We start from the raw sequence: 19,226 nt of genomic DNA on the forward strand, positions 1-19,226 counted from the left end.
TGCGGTGGACATTATTCCTATTTCACAAAGCAAAGAGAGCGAGGGCCTACAGCAGGTGTGTGACAGGGCCATGCCCTCATGACCTCTCTGATGTGCTGGGGACAGCACCTGGTCCCTCCCCACGAGGGGCCCACAGTGCAGTGGCAAGAGAGCTCAGAGCCGCTGGGAGCGTATGTAAGGCCCCGCCAGTAAGCAAGCTCACCACGGCAGCCCAGATGGGGCCTGTGAGTTCTGGGGGAAGCCTGAGTCCAATACTCAAGTGTTCAATATTAAATGACATCTTGATCTTGGACTTCCGGCCTCCAGAACTGTGAGATGAGACATTTCTGCTGTTTAAGCTGCCCAGCCTGTGGTACTTTGCCATGGCAGCCCAGGAAAAGTCCTCCAAGTCCCTGATCACTCGGTTTGCCATGTACCCCTCCACCTACATCCACGCCCGGCCCTTCCCATCCCTGCGTAGTCGTCCTGCACTGCCTTTATCCCAACCTGGCACTCCATGTAGTTTATTAATTTAACTGTGCAGAACAGGCTCTAGGAAGTATAAGACATGTGTGCTCACTGCTACCCGGAGCACCCAGAACAGATTTAGGTGGAGAGCAGCATCAGGAACATCTGCTGAACGAGTGAGCGAAGCAGCTGTGACTAAGAAAGCCCGGCTGCCTGTGTGCCTTACAGAGCTGCGTTCCATAGGTGAGACGAGCTACATTGCTCCCGGGGTAGAGACCTGGCGCTGGGGTTATCAGCAGCCAGCTTCTAACCCCGGCTTTGCCCCTCCCTCCCTCTGCGACCTCTGCAGAGCTATTTCACTGCTCGAAACATCAGCTCCTTCACCCCTAAGCTGGGGATCATCCTTCACGGGGCTGTGGGGGGACAAGTGAGACAAGCCATCGGTAAGTGTTTCTGTGTGAATGACACAGGCATCTGGCAGGGACACCAAGCTGCACCCAGGCACGGCTGAGCCCGTCACCTCCACACACCACTCTCTCACCATGGGCGCCCAGGCTGCTATTACGGGGCAAAGATGGATGAGGACAGGGGGTGGACAGGACTCCTCACTCTCGACTCTGCAACCAACAGAAACGACATCAGGACCAAAGAGGACAGAGTGGACGAGGTAAGGGTGAGGGCACATCAGGCTGGCTGTGTAGGGCTGGGATTGCAGAGCCCTGGGGACACACACGAGCCTTCCAAAAGCCCCACCTACACAGGTAGGAGCGGGGCTTTGGCCCTGGGGACAGCCTGCAGTTCCCAGAACATGCCTGGCCACCAGATCTCCTCCAGCGCAACCATCCTTGCCCTGGGCTCCTGAGGGTCCTTGTGCCCGGAATATCCTTGCATCTCCTCACTGGCCTGGCCAACTCCTCCTCCCCATGTTTCAACTCTAACTCCTGGAACGTTCCCTGGCGCTGCCTGCTGACACAGGCTTCGAACCTGCCCTGGGGCCATCTCATAGTGATCTGTGTGCACCAATGGGCTCCTCAGGGGCAGGCCATGGAACCCCCAGCACGAGGCAGGGGTCTGGCCCTCAGTCCACACCTGCTGTATAATAAAGAATTTGCCCAGCCTTTGTCCCAGGTTCCTGATGACAAGCTTCTAAAATCCCTGGAATTTCTGTCTTTTTTATTTGCAAGCCCTTGGGTCCCACCTGAGCTTATGCTAAGAGAAGGCTGAGGATGGAGCCCTGTCACCATAAAGATGGACCACGTGACTGGGGCTTGGAGCCCCATGCTATCAACCTGACCTCCAGGGCGGGGGCGGGGGCTGGGGGCAGGGGCGGGAGATGGATGCGATCAATCCTGCATGCATAACGAGACCCCAGTAAAAACACTCGACACCTCACCACCTCACCACAGATACCTCACCACCGGCGAGAATGTGGCCGTGCAGGGAAGGTGATGTATCCTGATCCCACAGGGTGGGGTCACAGGAGCTCTGTGTCTGGGAACTTCCCAGACCTTGCCCTATGTGGCTCTTTAGCTAACAGGTCCTGCTTTGTGTCATCCTAAACTGTCATTGGAAGTGCCAGTTTGGTAGTCATTCTGTTGAATTATGGAAGGAGTCATAGAAACCTCCGAACTTGTAGCCAGTTGATCAGATGTATAGGTGGCCTGGGGAACCCCCAAAGTGTAGCCTTGTCAGGGACCACGCCCTGACTTGTGGGGGCTCTGACCCAATTCTGGGTGGGTAGTGTCAGAACAGAACTGGCATCGGACCAATACCGAATAAAAATCCCCGGATGAGAGGAACACACAATTCGATCATGGCCCTCTCCATGCTGCCCAGATGGGTCACCCTTAAACTGGGGCTCTCAAAGGCAGGGCAGGTGATCTGAAGTCCCTCCACCTTGAGGAAGTGGCCAGCGGCGAGGCAAGGTTTGCTGAGTGAGGAGACACGTCAGGATGACAAAGAACCCTGGAGCACGCCTGGGGGGACAGCTAGAGAAGCCAGGCCTGGGTGTCCTCAGGGGAGACTCAGGGAGAAGTGGCAGCTGAGGCTGTCACGCCCACAAAAAGCTGGCCTGTTTCTGCAGAAGTAGGACAGCGGTGGGCAGCTCCCGAGAACCAGATTCCGCCAGCAGAAGGCAGGGCTGCCGAAGGCGGAGCCGGCCTCCTCGGGCACACGCTGGATGACAGGCAGAGGGCGGCACAACAGGCCCCTGTTCACGTAGAAACGCCATGTCACGCAGCTGTGCTCACGGCCTCTACTGTGTAAAGAGCTTTGGGGCCCACGTCGGACCCAGGGCCACAGGAGCCCTGTGCCTGCCGCCTGCCCTCAGGAGCCCACAGCACACCCTGTGTCCACACAGCACCAGGCAGGTCTGAGCAATCTGATGAGTGAGGGTTTGGCCACTGAGAAACCAAGAGAATGGAAGCATTTAAGGACAGGACGGAAGGCCACCCTCCAGGCTGAACACGTGCTGCCACAGAGAGATCACAAGACTTCCCTGCGAGGCCGGCAAAAGTCCAGGCTCCTGGGCTCACCCACAGTGGCTCAGGAGGCCCCACTGCAGCCCGGGAACCTGTGTCTCGCAACTCTCCGGGGGTCTGACGCCCAGACGAGCTCAGGCAGCACAGCCACGGTGCAGCACCGAAGAGGACTTCCGGGCGCCTAATGTGACTCAGGGGGAGAATCTTCTTCTGGGGTGGGGGGATCCAGCAGACCCGAAGGCCCACAGGGACCATCTCAGTCCAGACGGCTTTGGAGGAAGAGACACGACCCTGGCAGGCGTGCTCTCCCAGGGAGCCTGCCCAGGGGTGGTGGGGCATGGTGGCCACCAAGGGGCCAGGACCGACAGGAAGACAGGGGAGCGAAGGTCAGGAAAAGATACAGGGTTTGGCCCAGGAAGTGGGCACTGCCCACGATCGGGGACCTAGAAGACAGACTGGGGCTCTGGGCTGAGAGAACCACACTGGAAACGGAGGGAGCGGCCAGTGCGACAGGCTGGGGAGAACACCGAGGCAGGGGGATCCGGTCTGTGGGACCCGTAGGTCTTGCTAACTCACCCCAGGAAGCCACCATGCCCTGTCTGAGGGCCATCCTCAGGGTGCTGCAAGGCTGGGTCCCTCAAGTCACCTGCCACCACAAAGCCTCCCCTCAGAGCTCCCGCCTCTCTCCCATAGCTGTTCTATTTCCGGTTTACTGTCGCACCCTCCCTGCATGAGGGCACTGAGTTTGTCTGTTTTGGTCCCTGTCAAGCACACAGTAGGTGTTCAATGAATGCTGGTGAGAGAAGGGTTACAGCTGGCTGTGAGGAGCAGGAAGGGAGCACTGGGCAGGGTCGGCCGGTGGTGCTGTGGCCACCAGCCAGGAGCCAGCAGCAGTAGGTCAGGAACGTGGCAAGGCAGCAAGAGAAATGGGTGGCCCGTGAGCCCTGGGGCCCTGGCACGCCCTGGGGACCCCTGGGCTGATCCCTTCACACGAACCTTCACTGGTGGGGCTCAGTGAAGAGGAGGCCTCAGCGTGAGGCCTGGGACAGTGACCCTTGAGCTCACAGATGACAGGAGGCCCCTGAGGAGCAGCTGGGCTGACAGTTCCAACTCTTCAGTGGTGTCAGAGGGCGCCACAGACCCCTGCCCAGGACAGGGATGGAGGAGGTGCTGATCAGGTCTCTTTACCTTAATGGTTTTTGACTGGAGCCTCAGGCCATTCAGCGTGTTGATGGCTCTCTCCGCGTCCTTTGCGGTCACGTAGTTCACAAAGCCATAGCCCAAGCTGTGCCCTGTGCGGGAGAACACGAGGACGTCAGTAAACCGACTGCCAGCGAGCGAGAGGGGCAGGGAGGTCAAGCAGGACTACGTCCGCCGGGGTGGGAAGGCTGGGCCAGAGCAGACACAGCACGCCCTTAAGAGCAGCGGCCTCGGGGACGTGACACTTTGTTCCCCAGAGTGGGAGGGCTTGCTGCACCACCCAGGCTGGTGCCGTTTCTGTTCCTGCACCTGAGGCCAACCCAACCTGCTGTGGGGTGGAAGAGGATGGAGAGCCCAAGGAGAGGCCCAGGCTAAGAGAATCCTCAGCCCCACCAGGCAGCCCCTGTCCCCGCTTCGCAGCCTGGCCAGGTCTCCAGAGCCTCTCCCAGGGCAGACTCCGCTGCAACGGCACCAGCGGGGAGGCACAGCGGATGGAAACCTCAGTCCTCTGCAGCCAATGAAAACCAGGGCTACAGGCAGGGTGTCCCTGCCCCCTCTTTTTAAAATACTTGGTACAGGCAGGAGTGACCACCCGTTGGACACCATGGGAGGGACACAGCAAGGCGGGGGAAGGAGCCTCAGCAACATCTGAACACTCACGAGGGGAGGAGAACTGAGGCGCCCCAGGAAGGGCATGATCTCACTCTCCCAAGTTATCCACACGCTCGAAGGCTAGTGACCCCCACTGCATGACAAGGGCCTGGTCTCACCCAGCAGAGGGTGACAACAAGCAGGTCAACAACAGGTGGAGGCTTGGAGCCCCACTGAGGCAGAGATCCTCCCGGCAGCTGGCCAGCCCCACCTCGCCAACAAGGAGACCATGAACCCAGTGGATGGCCCAACCCAGTTTTGCTACTTTTATTCCTATTTATTTATTATTATTATTTTTTTTGAGACAGAGTCTCGCTTTGTTGCCCAGGCTAGAGTGAGTGCCGTGGCATCAGCCTAGCTCACAGCAACCTCAAACTCCTGGGCTCAAGCAATCCTCCTGCCTCAGCCTCCCAAGTAGCTGGGACTACAGGCATGTGCCACCATGCCCAGCTAGTTTTTTCTATATATATTAGTTGGTCAATTAATTTCTTTCTATTTATAGTAGAGACGGGGTCTCGCTCTTGCTCAGGCTGGTTTTGAACTCCTGACCTTGAGCAATCCGCCCACCTCGGCCTCCCTGAGTGCTAGGATTACAGGCGTGAGCCACCGTGCCCGGCCCCTATTTATTTTTTGCCATTTTCTTTTTTTAAATAAACTATTTCTTAGGATAGTTTTAGATTTACAGAAAAATTACAAGGATAATACACTGATTTCCCACATGCCCCCACCCAGTTTCCTGTTAGTAACGTCGTCGTACATTAGTCACAACGAACTACCCAATCCCGATACATTATCATTACTTTTTATTTTTTACAGACAGGGTCTTGCTGTGTTGCCCTGGCCGGATTCAAAGTCCTGGGCTCAAGTGACCCTCCCGCCTCAGCCTCTCAAGTAGCTGGGACTACCGGTGGCGCTGAGCTTGATACGTTGTTATTAACTAAGTCTACACTTTATCAGATTTCGTTAGTTTTTTCCCTTTTCTGCCCCAGGGACCCACAAGACATTTAGTCGAGCTCCTCTTGGTCGTGAGTTCTGGTTTTTGATGATCTTAACGGTTCTGAGGGCTGGCAGGGTGTTCTGTAGACCCTCCTCAGGCAGAGGTTGTCTGGGGGTCTTTCTCGGGGTGAGTGGGGTTACAGGTCTCACAGAGGACCAAAGAGGTGAAGTGCCACTCTGGTCCCATCACACCAAGGGCACAGGCCATCAGCTTGACTAATCACTGCTGAGACCGGCCTCAATCGCCGGCCGAGGTGGGTGGTCTGCCGGGTTTCCCAGCTGCGAAGTTGCTCCCTTTCCACACTGCCCGAGACGGCCGCAGGCGGGACGTGCAGCCGGTATTTTACGGGGACCTTGAAGAGTTACACACCGCTCCCTCCGCCTCAGTGCACAGCGGCTATACAAATCATTTGCACTTCTGTGCGGGCCACTTTTTTTTTTTAAGAAACTAAACCGGCCGGGCGTGGTGGCTCGCGCCTGTAATCCTAGCTCTCTGGGAGGCCGAGGTGGGTGGATCATTAGAGCTCAGGAATTCGAGACCAGCCTGAGCAAGAGCGAGATCCCGTCTCTACTAAAAATAATAATAAAAAAACAGTTAATTGGCCAACTGAAAATAGAAAAAAAAATAAAGAAATAAAAAAAATTAAAAAAATAAAAAGAAACTAAACCAAAATCTAACCCTCTAGCCCCATACTTCTAACAGAACTCCACGGTCTCAGAGCCTTGGCCCCGGAGCCCTGGACAAAGCGAGAGTCTTCGGGGCTGGGCCGGAGAAGACCACTCCTGGCCAGGGCCATCAGCACGAGTCAGGATCACAGCTCAGAAAGCGACCACCGAAGCCAGGTCAGAACTCCAGGGTCCCCGCAAGTGGGCCGGACCACACATTAAATCGGAGCACAGGCGCCTGCGACACAGGTAACCGCCCATGGCTCCAGCCGGGCGGGGCTTTCTCCCTCCCCGGCACCTGTCTCCACCAGGCAGGAGCCACCTGCGTGTGGGCCTCTTGTCTTCTGCTCCATCCACGAGCCTGAACTTGTCCCCTTCGCTGCCATCAGCTCAGACAGCCTATACACGGCTTGGGAAGTCAGACGCCAGTGAGGACTCGTGTGTCCCAGGCTCCCTTCCTGTGTCTTCAGCCACAGCTGGCTCCTCTTGGCACGGAAACTCAGTCTCTGCCCAGCCCACAAACTTCCCCACCTCCTCGTTGCTTGTTGGCTCCAGCTGGGCTCCCAGAATGGTCACTGTCTCGAGGACCATTTCAGAACACGTCCCCCTGAGCCCTCAGCCTCCAGGACGTAACACCAGGTTTCTGTCTCCTTGACTGTCCCTCCTTCGGCCCTTCCAAGACAGGTGGTCCTCGAGGTCCCTTTGGCACTCGTGTCCACCACACGCTCTTCCTCAGCAAACGTGTGCCCGCGCCTGCCAACGTCAGAGGCAGGCACTCATCCTCAGGCAGCCGCCACCTCTTCCCTGGTTGGAGTCCTCCTCAAAATGCGCTGCTGTATTACCTGAGCACCTACGACATGCCAGGCCTCACGCCCAGCTGGAGGTCAACCATATCCATGAGATGGATATGGCTGCCGCCGCACCCGAGGCGAATCAGACGACAAACCCACCAGTGAGAACCTAGCGTGCACGACCTGAGCACCAAGCCCCGCCCAGTGCCATGAGGACAACCTGGGCTGTGCTGTGAGCGAAGCTGGCGGGACACGCCCGCATTAGACAGGGCCAGGAGGGCGCTTGGTGGAGGAGATCCTTGAACCAAGACCTCGGCGTGGTCAGTGCAGACGGAGGGCGGGTGCCCAGTCGCAGGCGGAGACGACGCTGGCGTGTTCCAGGAAGGAGAGCTGGCCGGTGCGGCTGAGTGGACAAGCTGGGAAGTGCCTGCGCGGTGGCCACGGGGTGGGTGGGGTGGGCAGCAGTGGGGCGGGGCTGATGCAGAGCCGGGGCACTCCTGAGCTAGTGGGGGGAGACCGCAGCAGCAGAGGGGGAGCACCCGGAGGACTGCAGACGGCGTGATGGGGGGGCAGCTCCCTGGGGAGGGCAGGGCCGTGCAGGGTTGGGGCCTGGGGAGGGAGGGAGTCTCTGCACACCGATCACAGGCCTGGCTCCATCTCCTACCTGCTCTCCCCCTGCGGTGGGCGCCTGGCGGCAGTGGGAGGAAGGCAGAGGAAGAAGGACGGTACCCTGGTTCTCACTGCCGGATGTGCCTCAGCCAGCCCCACCCTTGCCTCCACTACACACCGACCTCCTCGACCCCAACGGCTTGTTAGAGTCACCCAGGCAGTTTTTTTGTTTTTTTTTTTTTTGAGACAGGGTCTCACTGTGTTGCCCAGGCTAGAGTAAGTGCCGTGGTGTCAGCCTCGCTCACAGCAACCTCAAACTCCTGCGCTCAAGCGATCCTCCTGCCTCAGCCTCCTGAGTAGCTGGGACTACAGGCATGCACCCCCATGCCCGGTTAATTTTTTCTATATATATTAGTTGGTCAATTAATTTCTTTCTATTTATAGTAGAGACCGGATCTTGCTCTTGCTCAGGCTGGTTTTAAACTCCTGACCTTGAGCAATCCACCCGCCTTGGCCTCCCAGAGTGCTAGGATTACAGGCATGAGCCACTGTGCCCGGCCCCTGGGCAGCTTTCTAAAGCCACCACTGCCCAGGCCACACTCCTGGCCAATTCAGTCGGAAGTGGGGAAGGTGGGGCTGGAGGGTGGTTGACCCTGGTGGTTTTCAAGCTCCCTGGCAATTCCAGTGCAAGGAGAGAGGGGCTTCCCACAAAGGGAATGTAGAGGAGCAGAGGCTTACTCTAGGCCACCAGATTACTGTCCCTCCACAAGCCACCTGAGCCAGGGGCATCTGTGGGGAGCTGCCATGGCTCCCTAAGTCACCACACAGCCTGGGACCCAGGACATCAGGCAGGCGTGGAAATCCCACTTCCACACCCCTTACAGATGCTCCACCTGCTCCCTGCCCACCAGGGGAAAGAGCCTGCTAGAGCCGATTCCCACCCAGGGACACGGGAGATCAGCCCCAGGAGGGGCCTGGGGCTGGGTGGGCATGGCTCCTGCACAGGCTGCCCTGGGCCTGCCTGGAGTCAGAGCTGGGGGGCAGTCAGGGCCCCTGGAATGGGAGATGGTGCAGAGAGGGTGCAGGCGGGGGATGAGGGAAGGGAAGAAGGGGGAGATGGGAGGGAGGGATATGGGATGCCAAGAGCCTGGATCTGAGAGCAGGGATGCCCCAGAGGCTAGCCGTCCCCCAGCTCTCACTTGCTGGAACAGCAGGAACAGCCCCCACCCCTCTGGGCATAGGGCAAGGCTTCTGGGCTCTGCGTCTTTGACTTGCCTGGCATCAGCATCACCTCCTGGGAAGGTCAAAGTTCAGATGGTCAAACACCCAGCGTGGCTGATACAGAGGTCTGGGTGGGGCCTGCGACTTGCATTCCTTCAGTCCCCAGATGCTGTTGGTGGTCAGGGGGCGGCACTCTGAGAGCCGCTGTCATGGAAAGCGAAGCTGCCCCACCAGGCGTCCCCCGGGGCAAACGCCGACCAGTGCCCCTTCATTTTCAAACGTGCTTCTCTCCCTCTTTAGACAAGGGTTAGGACTGGACAGAACCCCTTAGCATTCCGTCTTCCGCCACCAGACAACAGTTTAACCTCCTGGGGCTTCTCAGAGCTGGAAGAGCCTCGAATGAAACCAGGGTTCGCGGCTGAGGGGGTGGGCGCCCCGGGGGCGAGGCCTTCCTCTGCAACGTGAAAGGGCAGACACCGTGAGCTCTTTCCTCAATGGTCGTCGGGGGCTCGAGAGAAGACTTTGCCAAGAGACAGGGGCTGCAGCGGTGCGTGTGAATTAACGAGGCAGGAAGGGAGAGCAAGGGCCCAAATGGAAGAACACAGGAAGGGAGGAGAAGTGTGTTTTATAGAAGAAGTCAGTAAGTAGACGAAAACAGTAATGAACTTCAGTGGAAACATGGATTATCACCACGACTGGATGTCATCTGTCCCTCCTGGGGCTGGTGAAGATGAGATATCCCGCTAGGCCAGGGGGATGGCAGGGCTACGCGGAAGGGAGTATACACTGGACACCCCCTGGGAGTGAGTTGGTGACAGGGACCGAGAGCCTTTAGAAGGCAGGCTCTTCCCATCTGCTGCTTCACAGCCAGGGAGATTTCATATGGAAATAACCAGCGAGCAAAGATTTGTGCCAGGACACTTATCGCAGTGGGCCTTAACAAATATGAAAAAATGGAAAACAGAATACTATGCAATTGTTACGATAACAGGACAGCACGCAGTTCAGTGGCAAGGAAAAAGGATCAGCGACAGGAAGAAAAGTTCACTACACAGCTTGGGGGGCGAGAGCCAGCCCATCTTGCAAAAGCACATGCTTGTTTATGGCCAGGAACGTGTAAAGAAAAACGTCTGGAAGGACACGCGCTCAGAAGCTAACAGCGGTGGGATTATGTGGCAACGTCAGGCCTTTTTTCTGCCTGTCTCATGCTTAAATTTTTTTCTGTGAGGAACAAAGATGACTCACGTTAAGGAAAAAAAGCGGTTAGGCTGACAAATACGGAAGGGCATTCCTGCAGAGCGAACGGTGTTCGGGAATCCAAAGTGTGAGGGTGGGGTGGGTCTGAGAAGTGACAAGCAGCTCAGTCTGGTCCAGGGGGAATGGGGGGACGCAAAGGGTGGGCTGAGGGATGTGAGCTGTATCCCAGCTAGAGGAGCACAGCGGGAGACAGGAGCCCAGCGAACAGGCTGGAGGCTGGACCTCTGGGGCGGAGGTGATTTGAGGGTAGAGGGCTGACTCCTTTGATCCCCGGGGGCTACACCGGGCCACTGCGGAGGGCTGAGAGGAGGGCAGGGCTGCCCAGGAAGGCACCCAGCAGCACAGTTGGATGCTGCAGCGGCATCCTCTAGCTAGTGCTTGTGGGTAGAACAGCCACCAACCAAAGCCAGGTCCCCAACAGAGGCCAGGCCCAGACCAGCCAGAAACATTCTGAACCCTGAGCCCAGCACACAGGACAGTCCCTTCCTCCCAGCCACCGCCATGTCCCTCCTTCTTCCCGCCACCAGTGCGCAGCCATGGTCAGCAGTCAGTAAATGCATGCTGGATGAATGAATGTCCGTGCAGGTCTGCACTTTCCCCTATCCCAGGCACCCATCACTCAGCAAACACTGACTGGCTGCATTTAAGGCCACGGAGCTAACAAGGCTCCTGCCGCTGGGAACCATATCAACGATCCAGACGAGGAAGTTCCAGCCTCAGGGAAACCCCACAGTGCAGGGCTGCCTGTTGCCATGGGAACCCACAAGGGAGGAGCATCTGGTGCTCAGGCCAGGGAAGGCCTTCTCAAGCCAAGCGGCTGGGACTTGAGGTTTTGGAGGAGGGGAGGGACAGGGTCACAGGAGGGCTGTTAATGAGGCCCCTTTGCCGCAGCGAGGAGAACAGTCTGGAGGGAGCATGGGGGACCAGGTAAGAGGCCTGAACGATGGTGCAGCCAAAGGTGGCATCCTGGCCTAGGATGGTGGCTAGGGAGGAGGAAAGGGCTGGAGTGAAGGGACACTCAGGAAGACAAGGGCCAGGGACACATGCCAGAGGCCACTCTTGGCAGAGCCACAGTGGTGCCATACACTAAGATGCAGACACTAGAAACAGGTGCCCGGCTCGTGGGAGAGTCGAGATTAGTTTGGAATACACTGAATTTAAGGTGCTGAGGGACCTGGAGCTCAGGAGAGCTTTCTGGCACAAGAGAGGTGGCAGGCAGGGAGCACCCGTAAGCCTCAGTGAACCAAGCACAGCGTCTAAAGAAGAGGGCCACAGAGTAACCCTGAGGACATGAGCTTAAGGCTGGGAAGAGAAGGCACTATGAGAGCAGCAGAGTGTGGCCTCAGGGGCAGAAAGAGAGCCAGGGTAGTGATTTCTGAAAGGCAGTGGAAATGGATGCTTCTAGAAGGAGGTAGACACAGGGAATGTGACAGTCTGCGAATGGGAAGACAACATGCAGAGCTATGGCTGTCACTGGGGGCAACTCTGCCTCCCACAGGACACTTTTTGGGTTTCACAACTCGGAAGGTTTCAAGGCTGGGATGGGCGGATGCTGGGATGCTGCTCGATACTCTACGGCACCCAGGGCGGCACCAAGACCTGGATGTCTGCAGTGCTGGAGAAACTCAGCTGGAGGGAGTCAGGGAGTCTAGGAAGGATTCCTGCCAGGACAGCAGGGACCAGAGCACATCTGGGTGACCCTGGAGAGACCAGGAAAAGTACCTGGGAAGCTTGAGGTTCCTGGGAAGCTGGGAGAGGGAGGGGGATGTGGGGCAGACGTGGAGACGCTATTAGTCCCACTGTGTAGGAGGCGGTTCTCAGCCTGAGGGGGGAAAGCACACTGAAATGTTATCGCGGGAGACAGGGACACCCCGTGTCGTGAGCTGAGTGAGGCTGGGGATCACACTCACCGGGGTGCCTTATGAGAGGCTCCCTTGCTGGGGGGCAGCTGGGGCTCCAGCCGAGAGAGAGCAGCTGGCCAGGGTTTTCCCAGAGCACGTGACTACAGGACAAAGGGGCAGTGAGACGTAAGGCCCAGGCCCCAGGACCAACCAGCAAGAAGGATCCACAAGCTGGTGGTGGGACGGGCACAGTGGGATGCACGGCGTTTCTCCTACAGCTGTGTTCACTCAATTTACAGAACAGAGCGAGGGCTGAGCTGAAGTGTGAGAATGTGAGCTCAGTCAGATGGCAGCGCCCAGGAACATCTGGGGGGCTGCAAACCCCCTTCCATCAGAACCTAAGAGGAGCAAGGCAAGCCGTGCTAGCAGCACAGGAGAACTTCAGAACCTCTTTGAACAGGACTCTCTTATTCAAGACAGTTTCCTAGAAGAGGAGAGAGATGGTGGCTTCTAGAATATTCCAATACTGTTTAAGTTTGTCTATTATCTAAAGTCCCTGCTTAGAAGGCATTTATGAAATCACAGACTCTCAGCTGGAAGAGGAGAAGGCTTTCGGATCCAGTGCTTCCATCTGATGAGCCATCAGACGGACTCTGTGGTCATCCCATGGTCAGGTGTCTTAATGTTACTGGTAAAATGTTGACGGTTCATGTGGTGGAACAATGGGTACGCCAGGTTCAATATGTTACTCTATGTTCATGTATACTTGAAATTTTCCATAATAAAAAGTTTTTAACCTTTAGTTTTCAGTATAGGGAATCACAGTCCCAACACCCAGGGTGACAGCAAGAGCCCCCGCTGAGCAGACTGCCTGTTCCTTGGCTTGCCAGAGAGGGAGGAATAGGAGGAGGAGGAAGAGGGGAAGGGGGAGGAGGAGGAGAGCTCCCTACTTGCTCTCTCCATATTTTTCTTTTATTTTCCCTTTTTTTAGAAAGGTTTTACTCTGTTGCCCAGGCTGGAGTGCACTGGTGCGAGCACAGCTTATCATAGCCTCTAACTCCTAGACTCAAGCGATCCTCCTGCCTCAGCCTCCCAAGTAGCTGGGACTACAGACACACGCCACCATATCTGGCTAGTTTATTTTTATTTTTGGTAGAGATGGGGTCTCGCTATGTTTCCCAGGCTGTTCTCGAACTCCTGGCCTCAAGTGATCCTCCCGTCTCAGCCTCCCGAAGGGCTGGGACTATGGGTGTGAACCATCCTGCCCAGCCTCTCCATATTTTTCTCCAGAGTCCTTGAAGCCATGCTCTCAGAACACAGGCCACCCTGGAGGAGGGCCTTAACAGGTACCGGGCCTTCTGCAAACACCTACAAGGTATGTGTCATCAGGAGGTGGAGCCACTGTCCCCACTTTATGGACGGGGACACAGAGGCCTAGAAGTCACACTGTGAGGGAGCAGAAAATTGGGGCTTTCAGTGGCCCAGCTCCCACCCCCACAGAGTTCAAACTCAGTGGCAGGAGTTCAAGTTGATGGTGTGACAGTGAACACTCAGAGTGGCCCAAACACAAGAACTGCCCACGGGGTACTCAGTGTTGTGCTGACCTGGGCTTTACTGTGCGTTGGGCCCTAGGCAAACAGGGACAGGGAAAGGCCTGCCCCACCGGGTGCTCACCAGGGTCCCCTCCACACGTGGGACTTGATCAATACGTTCAGACCAAGCCAGGTCAGGATGTCGCTCTCTGGCTGCTTTCAGAGTGTCTCTGTCTCTGGTGGTGCCTCATTTTTCCTGTCCTCCCACTATCTTACTTCCTACATGCTGTCTTAGAATGAATCCTTCCTCTTTTGGGAACCTATGTCCGATCTTACATGAGGGCAGTGGAAAGACAGAGCTTGAGCTAAAGATGAAACTTCACAGCCACTGTTCTAAGGCTGCAGCTGAGACACCATAGAGCCATAGGCACAGAAGCCAGTGCCTGACAGGATGGCCACCAGTACCTACTTCACTGAAACAGCTCTGTTTCTTTACCTGCTACTTTATCCCGAATGAGTTTTGCAGATTCAACTTCACCAATGCTGCTGAACAGACTTCGTAACTCATCCTGGGTCATATTCTGAGGGAGGTAGTTGACAATTAAATTCGTTCTCCCGATGTCACCCCTGCAATCTTCGGCCATGTGGTCTTCATAACCATTAGACATGGTATTTTCCAAAAATCTGCAAAGAAAAAAAATCAAATAAATGCCAAATGTTCATATTACAGTATATGAAGGCAAAACTAATAACTGCATTTGCACTTAGAAATTTTTCCTTTCTACACTCTCCATGTTCAGCTTATGGCCAAATAAAAACCTGCACATGGACATTTACAGATGCTTTATTCCAAGACCTGGAAGCAACCAGAAGGTCCTCCAGTGGGTGAATGGATAAACAAACTCCATTTGTATGGTACATCCCTATGGTGGAACATTTTTCAGTGATAAAAAGAAATGAGTTATAGCTGGGTACAGTGGCTCATGCCTAATCCCAGCACTTTGGGAGCCCTGGCGGAAAGATTGCTGGAGGTCAGGAGTTCAAGATCAGCCTAGACAACATAAGAAACCCCAACTCTGAAAAAAAAGAAAAATATTAATAAAAAAAATTAGGCCAATGTGGTGGCATGTGCCCATAGTCCCAGCTACTCAGGAGGCTAAGGCAGGAGGATCTCTTGAGCCCAGGAGTTCAAGGTTGCAGTGAGCTATGATTGGGCCACTGCACTCCAGCCTGGGTGACAGGGGGAGACCCTGTTGCAAAAAAATAAAAAAAGAAATAAGCTTTTACACCATGAAAAGATATGCAGGAACTCTAAATGCATATTGCCTAATGAAAGAAAATAGTCTGGGAGGGCAATAAATTTATTGTATGATTCCAACTATATGACTTTCTGGAAAAGGCAAAACTACAGAGACAATAAAAAGATCAATAGTTGCCAGGGATGGGGGTAGGGAGGGGCGTGAGGATAGTGGAGCACAGGGAATTTTCAGGGCAGCAAAACTATTCTGTATGATACCATTGTGGCAGATGCAGGGCAATAATATGTTTGTCAAATCCCAGAGAATGAATGACACACAGAGAACCCTCATGAGAATTATAGACTTCAGCTAGTAGCAGTATATCAATATTGATTCATCAATTAAAACAAATGTATCACACTAATGCAAGATGCTAATAATGGGGGAACGTATGTGTTAGGGCAGGGTATACGGGAACTTGTAGTTTCTTTGTAATTTTTCTGTAAATCTAAATCTGCTCTAAAAAATAAAAGTCTACGAACACAAAACAAAACAACTCCAAGTTCACTCAAATTCACTGTGAGGGCTTCAAAGAAATCTACAAACAATTCTAGCACCACAATTTAAGATTCTGTAAAATAGTATTTGGGTTGTTTCTCAAGAGCTTTCCAAAGCCTTGTGATGGCCGTCTCCTGGGTCCAGAGCCTGTGACATGTGCCTAAGCACCCCAACCGCAGACGACCCGTCTGTGGTCGAGAAGGCAGGTGATGGCCCTCTGCACCCATTTATTCCCAGAGACACAGTGACTGAGCTGGAAAGAGGTTAAGATTTCTCTATAGTTAGAGGAACTTGGTCTTCACAGTTTGCAGCCTTTGAAATGCCTCTTGCAGCTGTCAAAGTCTTTACTCTTAGTGACAAACATCAGAGGCAGCAATGGCTTCGGAGAAGAGTCTGGATCAATGTGGCCAAGAGCACCAAGATCATTCCTCTGAAGCATACCTCATACTGGACTTGCTCACAAGTACTGCATGCTGCCACCTCACTTAAGAGGTCCCTTGTCCCTGCCTCTAAACATGCAGTCACCCCCATGAATGGCCACCCACCTGGAGGTCTTAGCGGGTGGCCCACCTCTCTCTGCTAATCCCTGCTGCTAGGCTCTGTGTTATGTTTGAAAACCCAGTGCCTACGGTCATGAGCCTTCGGTCTTCTTTAAAAATAGCATTGCCAGCGGTTATATAAAAATCTGAACACATCTCTTGTGTGGAGATTTCCTACCTACTCCCTGAACCAACGCTGAGAGAAGAATTAGGTCTGGTTTCTCTTTTCCTGGTGGAAACATTAGGTGTTCCCTATCCTCCTACTAATCTCAGACAACGTGCAAAATTAGTACAATTTCCCAGAATTTCTTTTACTTATTTGAAGATGTTCTATGCTCCCTGCTCTTTATAAAGTAAGTTACCATCAAAAGCCATAGAATAAAAGATTGGAAAGTCAGAGTTCATAACATTAAAAACTTCTGTATGGCACAGGCATCATAAACAAAGACAAGCGGTAGCAACCTGGGAGAAAAGATTTGCTACATATTCTATCACTGCCATCAGTGGTTCTCACTCTGGGCCACTCTGCCACGCAGGGGGCGCTGAGCAATGTCTAGAGACATTTTTGGTTATCACAACTAGGGCGGGTGGTGTGCTACTGACATCCAGGTGGTAGAGGCCAGAGCTATTAAATATTCTGTGAGGCAGCGGTCCCCAACATTTTTGGCACCAGGGACTGGTCTCATGGAAGATAATTTTCCATGGACGGGGTTGGGAGGGTACAAATTCTCATAAGCAGCACGTGACTTGGCTCCCTCGCACGTGCAGGTTACAGCAGGGCTCACGCTTCTTTGAGAATCTAATGCCTCCACTGATCTCATAGGAGGCAGGGCTCAGGTGGTGGTGCCAGCAATGGGGAGCTGGGGAGTGGCTGTAAATACAGATGAAGCTTGGCTCCCCACCTCCTGCTGTGGGGTTGGGGACCGCAGCTATAAGTCACAGGACAGCCTCCACAACTACTAATTATCCAGCCCAAAATGTCCATACTGCTGAGGCTGAGAAAACTTCATTCAAAGCATCTACAAATTAGTAAGGGAAATAAGCAGCAACTCATAGATACCTGCAACTCAAATGGCTAATAAGCCTATGAAAAGACGCTCAACTTCATGAACGATCAGGAAAATGCAAAATAAAATGAGATGCTACTTTCTGCCGATCAGATGGAATAAAATCCAGTTTAAGTGAGATAAAGGGGAAAGAGCTTCACCTAGCATGGATCTGAGTGTGAGATAGTACAACTTTTTTGGAGAACTTGGCGCACCTACCAAATGTTTTCATGTGAACACCACCCTTTGAGTCAGAACTGTAGCAATCTGTTTTATAGAAATAATCACAAGAGTGTAGATGAATATGTGTGAGGAACACACTACCCTGTGGCTTGTAAAAGTACAAAACTTGACACAATCTAAATACACATTAATGGGAAATGGCTAACACCAATTTCCAGGAGAAAGCATGGGGGGACCACCAGCTTAATCGTGAAAAACTCCACAAGTTTGTTCAACTGTCTGTGACCTAAAGATTTTAAAAGACGGAGGTCATTAGCTCAGAAGCAAATAAATAAGCCTGATCCAAAGCATAAGCACTCTGAAAAACTGAAATGTACCCAAGTTTGCTCAAAATGTGACTCAAACATGTCTCTTCCTCTTTCTTTCCCTTTCCTCACTTTCTCTAAGAATTGGGCATATTCTCCGCTTTTCTCCTCATTCTACTCCATGGATGGTGACTGACAATGGTTACCTCATTCTTATTATTCAGAGTTGGGTAAAAAGGTGGACCTTCTGAAACAGAGGTCCGCACACCTCCGGTGGAACAACTTTGGCCCACCACATTTTTACAAATAAAGTTTTATTGGAACCCAGTCACTTTTATTTGTTTACATATTATCCATGGCTGGTTTTGTGCTACAATAACTGAGTTGAGTAGTAGCAACCGCGTGGCCCACAAAGCCAAAAATATTTACCATCTGGCTCTTGATAGAAAAAAATTTGCTGATCTCTGTTCTAAAGTGTAAAACTATAAAATTTCTAGGAGAAAATCTTTATGACATTGGACGGGGCAGAAATTTCTTAACTTCAACACCAAAGCCTACTCCATTTTTAAAAAATTGCTAAACTGGATATCATCAAAATTTAAAACTTTCATTCTGCAAAAGAGGAGAATTAAAATCCACAGACTGGAGAAAATATTTGCAAAAATGACTTGTATTCAGAACATATTTTTTAAAGCTAGGAGAATTAAAATCCACAGACTGGAGAAAATATTTGCAAAAATGACTTGTATTCAAAACATATTTTTTAAAGCTCTCAAAGTAAGAAACCCCAATTTCAACAATGGCAAGAGATTTGAACAGATACTACACAAAAGACACATGGATGGCAAATAAGCACATGAAAGATGCTCAGTACTACTGGTTATTAGGAAAATGCAAATTAAAGCCACATTGAGGCTGGGCGTGGTGGCTCACGCCTGTAATCCTAGCTCTCTGGGAGGCCGAGGTGGGCGGATTGCTCAAGGTCAGGAGTTCAAAACCAGCCTGAGCAAGAGCGAGACCCCGTCTCTACTATAAATAGAAAGAAATTAATTGGCCAACTGATATGTATATAAAAAAATTAGCCGGGCATGGTGGCGCATGCCTGTAGTCCCAGCTACTCGGGAGGCTGAGGCAGAAGGATCGCTCGAGCCCAGGAGTGTGAGGTTGCTGTGAGCTAGGCTGATGCCACGGCACTCACTCTAGCCTGGACAACAAAGCGAGACTCTGTCTCAAAAAAAAAAAAAAAAAAAAAAAAAGCCACATTGATCTCAATCAATGCCAATGCCTACCTATTAGAATGGCTAAAGCAAAAGCAAACAAACAACAAAACAGACAATGTCAAGTGCTGGTGGGGATGTGGGGAAACCAGAATTTCACACATTCCTAGTGGCAATGCAAAAATGTTACAGCCACTTTGGAAAACAGATTGGCAGTTTCTTGTAGTGAAACATACACTTAGCATATGACCCAGCAATCCTACTCCTAGCATTGACACAGTAGAAACGAAAACTTATGTTTACACAAAACATAAGTTTCTTGTAGTGAAACATACACTTAGCATATGACCCAGCAATCCTACTCCTAGCATTGACACAGTAGAAACGAAAACTTATGTTTACACAAAAACCTGTACACAAATATGTACAGCAGTTTTATTCATAATTGC

The 19,226-nt window shown here is 52.9% G+C and overlaps 1 protein-coding gene across 2 annotated transcripts in view; it reads right to left on the reverse strand.

Moving 5' to 3' along the window:
* ELAVL1 (ELAV like RNA binding protein 1) overlaps positions 1–19,226 on the reverse strand; it is a 35,437-nt gene that overhangs the window by 9,715 nt on the left and 6,496 nt on the right. For both annotated transcript variants that reach the window (XM_012790789.2, XM_012790788.2), the window contains exons 2-3: positions 14,188–14,375; positions 4,116–4,219 (exon numbers count right to left, since the gene is read on the reverse strand). In XM_012790789.2, the coding sequence (XP_012646243.1) occupies positions 4,116–4,219; positions 14,188–14,359 (276 nt within the window). In that variant the 5' untranslated portion in view covers positions 14,360–14,375. The remainder of the gene's footprint in view (positions 1–4,115; positions 4,220–14,187; positions 14,376–19,226) is intronic.

This window comes from Microcebus murinus, chromosome 27, assembly GCF_040939455.1.
Source record: "Microcebus murinus isolate Inina chromosome 27, M.murinus_Inina_mat1.0, whole genome shotgun sequence".
Lineage (NCBI taxonomy): Eukaryota > Metazoa > Chordata > Mammalia > Primates > Cheirogaleidae > Microcebus > Microcebus murinus.